This window comes from Chenopodium album, chromosome 5 (assembly GCF_948465745.1).
Source record: "Chenopodium album chromosome 5, dcCheAlbu1.1, whole genome shotgun sequence".
Taxonomy (NCBI): domain Eukaryota; kingdom Viridiplantae; phylum Streptophyta; class Magnoliopsida; order Caryophyllales; family Amaranthaceae; genus Chenopodium; species Chenopodium album.
The window spans coordinates 2,968,744-2,977,317 of NC_137838.1; the positions used below are offsets into that span (position 1 = coordinate 2,968,744).

The window sequence follows — 8,574 nt, forward strand, 5'->3', positions numbered from 1 at the left end:
TTTAGTTGCGAAACAGATAGATCTGATAAACAGGTATAATAACATTGAAGTATAAGAATGAACTAGAAGAATTGTGATTGAATATCTTAAGAAATAGGTACAAGTTAATTTATCTTACAGGAATGTGTACACCAAAGAATTACTTCATCTATTCTGTATCAGAAAAATAAATCAAACTTTTGTATATTGAATCGGGCTATGTAATCTTCAGCTATATAAATTTTCCAAGTCCTATGATGAATCCCAGAGTATATTAGTCTATGCAGGTATAATATTATGACAGGAAGAATCACAAGGATATGGACAATCGATCAGCTTTGTCTCGTTTCGTTCAAAATACCAATCGCCAACAGCCTCTGCAATGGTCTGCAGGATATACAAAGTACTATTAATAGTTGGGCTAGTTGAGCTTCAAGGAGTGAAATATATACAAACTAAAACACGCAAAATGATACTTTAATAAGCAGCAATGTTAGTATATATAGCGTGAATGCATGATCCTTAAATACTCTATGACAAAAGGGGAGTATATACATGTAGCATGATCCACAATCTCAACTAATAACATTTTCTCTGTAGTTAAACAATGTACTAACAATCAGAATTCATATGTTAAAAATAAATTATGAAGAAAAGATTGTACAAGTACCTTCTTATGCAATCTAGGGGAGTCAGCAGCGAACCAAGTTTCCTGTTGTTCACTTTGGCAATGTGCAAAGCATGAATTGATAAACATTCCTCCACTAGTTGAATGTGTATAGAAAGAGTATGAAGCCTCGAGCATTTCCTGTCGAAAATCTGAAACACAGGTTTCGAATTTTAAGTCCATGATTTAGATGGTTTTTGCATCATAGCCTAAAGATAGCACTTTGATTTATACCTTGTAGTTTCTGAATTTGACTGTCAGTACAAGTTGATACATTATACTTGCAATACTTCCACTCTTTTCTCTGATCAGCCGAAGATGGTACCAAGATATTATGGAACTGCCAAAGTAGATTAGAGTCATTAGTACCTGAGTTTAATAAATCTAAGAAATGCAGGAGCTAAAAGAAGTAGAAAATAACAAATACCTGCCACATATCATATGCAGTGTTTAAGATAAAAATGGGAGTTTTAATGTAACTTAGGACATGTTGTGGAAAGAAGCACTGAAACAAAATAGAGAAACATGTCAGTCCAGAGCCTTATAATGTGCTCAAAAGCAAATTATCAGGTGAATATATAAGCAGTTTGCATAATCATACTAGCTTAGGATCGACTAGAGAACTGGTGCAATTTTTGTCGAGATTCTGTTCTACTCCTTGCAGTGTAACAACACCATGGTATAAGGACCTAATTGTTTCATGCATGGCTACATCTTTTCTGCAAGAACAATGACAGGTCAAAATTTGGAAAACCATAAGCGAAACTTTGTAGGACACGAGCAAATTAAAAGAGAGGACTTACATGTCCAAGAAGAAACCGGCATCACTCAGACATTTGACAGTAGTATTTCTTGGTAGAAACCTGGATAAGTTGTCACAGTGCAGGAACACTGCTAACCCGCCTGCAGAGCAACCAGAAAGCAAAGCCTGCAGAGTACGAACAGATGTCATATATATGCCTATGATTTTTGCAAAGGCATTAAGAAGCTTTTTACAATTTGATTTCATGATATTATCGTAGAAAACTACCTTCTCTGCATGTGCCAACCCTTTGGGAAGAAGATCAAGAATCATTGCCTGCCATATTTTTTGCCCTCTAAAGTAAAGCACTGAGGTCTGTCCAATGTTAACATACACAATTAGAGAAATAGAACAGATAATTGTTTACTGTAATTCTGAAACCCACACAAGACTGGTCCTAAAAACAGATCAGACCAAGCCATTAAGTGAAGTATGTATACCCCATTGTCAAACTTGGAATCGCCAGCAAAGGAAGCTCCATCACAATATCTTAGCTTGACGCGGTTCCAATTGTAGAAGTCTGTTGTCAATAATGTTATATGAAGCAAACTTTGAATCTATAAATAGCTCGAAATTAAACAAAGAATCTTTAAGATTAAATCACTTTCACATCCTATGCTTCAGGTCATTTTTTCACATAGTCACATAGAACATGTCTAAACCAGGACCTAGCCTATATACACGTAAAACATTGAAAATGGACTATGATCATATTGCACGAATATGATTTGATTCGAACAAAAGATTTTCAGCAGGCATTTTGCAGAGAACACATAGCTATTATGACGAAATTATTATTTTTTTTTGATATATTATAGCAACTTCAGAGCTGAGGAAGGCATACAAAACTAGATCAGTAAATCTTGTTAAGATAAGTTTTTTTTTTTTTTTTAAGTTATTACGATATAAGGATAATTTAATACTTGCAATTTGCGTACATAAGACAGAACAAACAAGTTTAGTATAAAAGAAAAGGTCCCATTGTCTGATACTTCATCCTAAAGATTCTCAAAACAACCATACAAATTTATCTACTAGACACTCATGAACTAAACTGACTCTTCTAGCTTGGCCGGTGATTATTTTTCTTTTTAAAATACTACGAAGTAATTTTAATCATACATAAATACAAAGGCGTCTTTTATAGTATCAGGCATATGTAGGTGTAAATTCGAAATATGATGTTTTCCTTGCATAATTGGGGAAATTTGGAGAGAAATGTGTGTATAATATACATGGCTTGGGTTTGTACTTTTTCAATGGTATATGTAAGTGTTTAATCACTAGAATATGGAAATGTGGATACACCAAAACACAAATTTTAAATGTGGAAAAAGTCATTTTAAAACAAGCTGTAAAGTGTTAAAATAGAGAGTCCAATTATGTAGATAACGAATAACTTTAGTGTAAGGGAATTCAAGTTGGGTGACATTTTAACTACTAAAACAAAGAGAGGTGGAAAATGATGTACTAGTAGGTCCAAAGATATCAAAATAACTTGCAAGTAAAAGTCAATAATGTAATAAGAAGGGGGTAACCAAGATATGTTTGTGTCTGAACTCTGAACCATTGATTTTTATAAAAGAAACATGATCTTTATGAAATTTTGTATTTACAGTTTGATTCATTCAAATTTGGACCTTATTAACTATTATCCTCACTGACCCCATTTTGGAAGAGTTTCTGTTTTTATTACTGCTTTCTTCTTTAAACAAACATTTGAAGGCTTTGTATTTGTCTATTCCGTTCTAACTTGTTCTGATGAGGTTGTCGTAAGTTTGAATGATTCCAAACCTATACCACTCGTAATATAGCTCGTTTGGGGTGTAACTTTAAGGAAATTAATACTCGTCCTATTTTAAGAATGGAATTCTTTATTTTTGTTTAAAAAGCCACAGTTTTGATTCCTGTACTTGATAGCCTAGCTAAAGGCAATCTAAACTAGATCTAAGTTTAAAATATACAAATATCAGTTACAATTGTTCTGAATTTCTAAGTGAATCTCCTATAATAATCGCGCAAGACAACTTGTAACTTGACTTGATTGCAACATCAACATGTCCTACACCATATTCCAGCTACAATCATCTCCAATGGTGAGTTACAATATATGTAGGTTTAATGACTCAACTTATCAATCGATACAACAATTTTTGTTTTATTTTCTTCCATAAAAAGATTCAAACATGGTAGCTTGTTATGAATCGATATTAGTAAATACAGCTACACACTTCAGTGGTCATGCAAGTTTGGTAAAATTAAATTTCAACTTAATTTAGTAAGTGGCCTATTAATAACATCTTAAAATAAACTTGTCCACATGTTAGGTAAACATATAAACAACTATTAAGAAGGGAGGGATGATTATTCATTTTTAAATACTCCGTACTATACAAATCTAACTCATGTTCTGATTTCTGAACTTATTATTATTATTATAGAAAAGGCTAAAATTAGCAAAGGGACAAATGATATAACGTGGTGAGCAGAACATAGACATGGCACAAACTATAACACACACAAAGTTACACTGAATTTCTGGCCTAAATTGACATACAAGTCATAATAAGATTTTGGACATAAATCATGGCCAATGCTATAGTAGCAGCAGAGTCAATATCAAGAACATCTTAAAGCAATCAAAGTAATTTAGTTAAATCATGTACTATAACAGTGATTAATGTCACCTTTTGCACATGTTGTTTGTTATAATTAGACAAATTTCCAGTCTGTCCTGTCTAGTTAGTTTGTATCAACTTGGCCATCCCACTTTGTCCTCTCGTGTATTGTTTGCTTGCACAAGTACGAGTACTTCTTACTCGATCTAGTTTCTTTCCTAGCTAGCTTCCTAGCTTCCTTCTAAAGATTCATAGAGTATGAATAGAGATGGCCAAAGGGGTAAGTCGGGTTTGCTTGGATGGACCACGCTAGTTAGGCTTAGTGACCCGGTTAATTAATGCTTAGATCGTTATGGAGGGCTAGGAGTTTGATCCATCATGACCCGCCTAGGTGGACTACTAGATAATGCACCAACTAGTCCAAGCTAGGTTGTGTGCTTGTGTTGAGCTAGGCCAGCCGTGTCAAAAATATCCCAATATAGCCTGTAGCCCCTCTAAAAATTTTGTACTTCATTAATTAATGCCAGGGCCTAAGAGATTGTTTTTCTATGGTTTGTTGTAGAATGAAAAATAAAATATTACCAGTATTCAGTGGCGGATCTTGGACCAAAAAGTAAAGAAAGCCAAGGTTTAAACCATAAATCTCTAGTTAAAAAGTATAGCTTAAGTAACTTAATAACCTATGTGAATATATTCATAGTTTAGGCAACATTCTTTTTGTTTCATATATATTTAAACCCCTATATACCTCAATGAAGATCATCATCCCATGCTAGCATCAATTTGTTAAATTTCAATATTTCATCATGATTTCATGAACAAGTTTGGTAGTACTAATGAGATCATCATAATTAAAGCTGACCCATGAGAGAAATATTAACCGGAAGTGCCTAACAGAAAATTAGCATATCTTAAAAACCAAGAAAGTAATTTAAAAAAAAAAAAAAAGAAATAGGAATCTACCTGGGTTGAGGGATTCATTGTTGCTTAGGATCCCAGAAAAGGCTTCCACCTTAGTCATGTAGTGTGTGGATCCACGACGAGTTTTAGCCCTCTCCATGCATGATTCAACATCATTGCACCACCCACCACCCTACCAAAACCATCATCATATGTATTTAGCTAGTCATCTTTATTATTTTCAAAGCTAGCATCATCACATGTACGTACAAAGTTATGCATGGCTCATTGGTTTCTTATCATTTATCGAGCTTGTCACACAACAATACTCGTATGACACAACGTATCACACGATTAATAATCAATTCAATTAATTAAAAGTCATAATTCATGAAGGTCTATTTACAGGCAAGGACATAAAGAACTAAATCGACTATATCACTATATGAGATCTTAACAACGTACAGAATAGCATCAATACCTTATACCTTATATCATTGATGTAACTTTGTATGTCTTTCATGTAGTGAATTCAATTATTATTGAAATTATATATTCTCTAACCTAAAATATAACCTCTAGTTAATTCCATATCATTACAATTGAAAGTGAATTTGTTCACCAATAGTTATTATATTATAATCTTTATTGATCTTGATTGGTGCATTTTGATTAGTTACACTTACTTTTATTGACCATTAGACGTAGACAACCTCATTTTTCAACTTGAAAATTAAATCGACTAGTCCTTTATTACCAATTGACCACATAGGAATGCAATTATTCCATCAGCAGCCATAACTTTGGATCAATGGCGGCGGGTCCACAATATTCGATATGTAGTGCAATTAATACACGCAAATTATAACATATAATTTGTATAATTTGTATTATCTAGTGAATGAAGTACAATCTTATTCATTCACTAGATAATACAAATTATACAATTATATGATTAATATCTAACAAAATAAGATTAATTATATGTTAATGACTTACTGGATCGTACCAATAATCAAGACTTCTTGTTTAGATAATATTTTGCATTATTCATAAATCTTATCCAAATTACATTAGTTGATCTATCGTATATATCTTTTGTGGTATTGTGAAAGTGTCTAAGCATTGCTCTTCTTCAACGGGTGGGGCATGCATGGCCAACTGGCCTTAACGTGCAAGTAGGTCCATCTAAGGTCTACTGAACATTGACTCTTGAGTGTGAGTGAGTCCAACTAGAAGGAGAATTCTCCATATCATACAATGAATTACTAAGTTGTTTAAGTTTAGACGTTACTACTACAAATTAAATTATTTTCTGATCGACTTTATTGATTTGTGACAATCTCATAAATAATTCTAACTTAGTGGATTAGCCGTGAAAGTATGATAACAATAGAGTTGTTGTTTTCATTAACATATACCAAATAATACAAACTTTGATATGATAGAGTAAGATACGCAATATCCTCTAATTAGGATGACATTGCCTTGTGCCAAGGCGAATACACGAACATGACCACCTTTTTAACATTGCAAGTAAAATTCCCTAGAAGTTAATAATACTCCGTGTTTGGAGCATATTATATAGGAGTATAGGACTATAGTTAGAAGCTCAAAATGTGCAAATTCTGTTAGCAAACTTTATTAGCAATTCTAAAGCCGTGACCTTCGGAAATGATAGAAACAAAGCAAGTGGGCGTGCAACGACTGGTTTAACTACTCAATGTTCTTTTTTGACATTTGTTTTACATTTTATTTAGCTTTGTTTTCACATAAAAGCCAGGAGAATTAATTCTTTTGAGGGCGTTTCAGATTGCCCCAAAAAACTGCAATAAAGTTGCAACAATACCCAAAGAAATGACTTTGACATAAAAGAAAGCAAAGAATCTCTACATTCTAGTGTTAGTTTATTGGATCAACCTATACAATATTACAATACCAAATGAATTTTCAAATAATTAACTTTTCGTAATCGCGAGTTTTAGTGTTCAATTTTTTAAAACTAATATGGAGTACGTGTATATATAGAAAATTTACTTTTGACTAGTTCGACTTAAAGGTTAATTGTTAGGCATAATGCATAATGCCGTATTAGTAAAATCACTTTTCAATAAATGTATATGAATACAATAATTATTATGGTTTGCTAATTATTTATATTATCCTATGTATTGCTAAAATCTCTAAAATGAAGTTAATGGAAATTTCCACCATTATTATAGACTTTGTAGTAGAATTAATATGAATTACCTCAAATTGCAAAAGCCAGTTGCGTGCGCCAGAACCGAATCCTTTGCTAAAATGATATCCGGGTAAACTCCCATCCAAGCAATCTTCAACCACATAATTAAATCACACCATTTTAATTAACTTATATAAACTTAATAATTAATGAAAATTAATAATCAATAAGGGTAAAAATGTAATTTCAAATATTGTTTGACAATAACGACTTACATGCTCCAAGAGCTGTAGCAGTAGAATTTTTCACCATTGTCATTCCCACCACTGGTCGATGTGGTAATTGCGAGTTAACACACCACGGTACGCATGTTATCAGCAACAATACAGCTACAACTAACCGTAACGCCATCATTATTCGTAACGACGTTATAAACAAATTTACAATGTATGTGTTATGAGAATCTAGATAGAAAGCCCCGGCTAAGACAGGGCCGGGGCGTAATAAAATCAAGTTCCGCCAAAGTAATGAACGAGTTTGAAATACCACCTCCTCGGCCTCCAATATAGGAGGATAAGCTAGAGTGTTGTAGAGGAGGGAAAGGAAAGATGGAGGGGAAATGGAGGTGTGCTGGTTTATATAGGGAGAGTGAAGAAAGAGATAAAGAAAAAGATGGGGCCCAATTTCGTTTGTTGTGAAAATGATTGATGGTCAGGGATCGAGCCTCTAACTTTTCACTTTTTTACATTTTGTGTCGTCTCTACTCTTGTTTTGAGTCACTTTTTTTTTTCTTTAATTGAAATTTATCAAACATCTTTGAGTATTTAAGTTACTAATCTCAACATATTTTTCTTTCTATAATATTAAAAGAATTTATTAATGATCTACTACCTCCATTATTTCGTACAATATTGTAAAGTTGCAAATAATATGAAACGGAGGTAGTATTAATTAATTTGTTATAGGTGTACATTATTAGTCGTCAAAAAAAAAAAAAAAAAAAAAAAAAAGGGTTGTACATTGATAGGCCGTCAATAGTCTCAATATCGTCATCCCGTGCATTAACACAGGTAAATTCTAGTCTAGTAAAATAAAACAAAATGGTGAAGGTGGTGTTTGGTAGAAGTAATTGAGTATGGGGAGTTTGATTGAATTTCAAGCTCAACAAACTAAAAGAAAATATAGGGAGGTTTGGTTGGAGAATGGAGGTCTGCCTAAGTTGGTCCCGTGACTGTCGCTTACCTTTGAACTTGTACACTTTGACAAATATTCTGATTTAGATTAGTTAAAGAGTGCTTCAATATTTCTAGCCCAAGATATGGCTGGGTAGAATCTTAGAATCTAGTACGCTAGACTTTAGCACAAATTATGGGTACTAGAGATTTTGACGCATGACTATGGCTAACAGATTGAACAAGACATATAG

The 8,574-nt window shown here is 33.1% G+C and overlaps 1 protein-coding gene across 1 annotated transcript; it reads right to left on the reverse strand.

Moving 5' to 3' along the window:
- Window positions 1-23: 23 nt before the first annotated feature.
- LOC145630063 (pectin acetylesterase 9-like) lies at window positions 24-7,739 on the reverse strand. Its single transcript, XM_081682297.1, has 11 exons — window positions 7,424-7,739; window positions 7,217-7,299; window positions 5,030-5,159; window positions 1,889-1,968; window positions 1,677-1,763; window positions 1,450-1,574; window positions 1,248-1,365; window positions 1,074-1,151; window positions 881-986; window positions 650-798; window positions 24-366 (listed from the first exon to the last, which is right to left on the reverse strand). Exons 1-11 carry the CDS (start codon window positions 7,560-7,562, stop codon window positions 259-261), a joined length of 1,203 nt encoding a protein of 400 aa, XP_081538423.1. The 5' UTR covers window positions 7,563-7,739; the 3' UTR covers window positions 24-258.
- Between the last annotated feature and the right edge of the window lie 835 nt (window positions 7,740-8,574).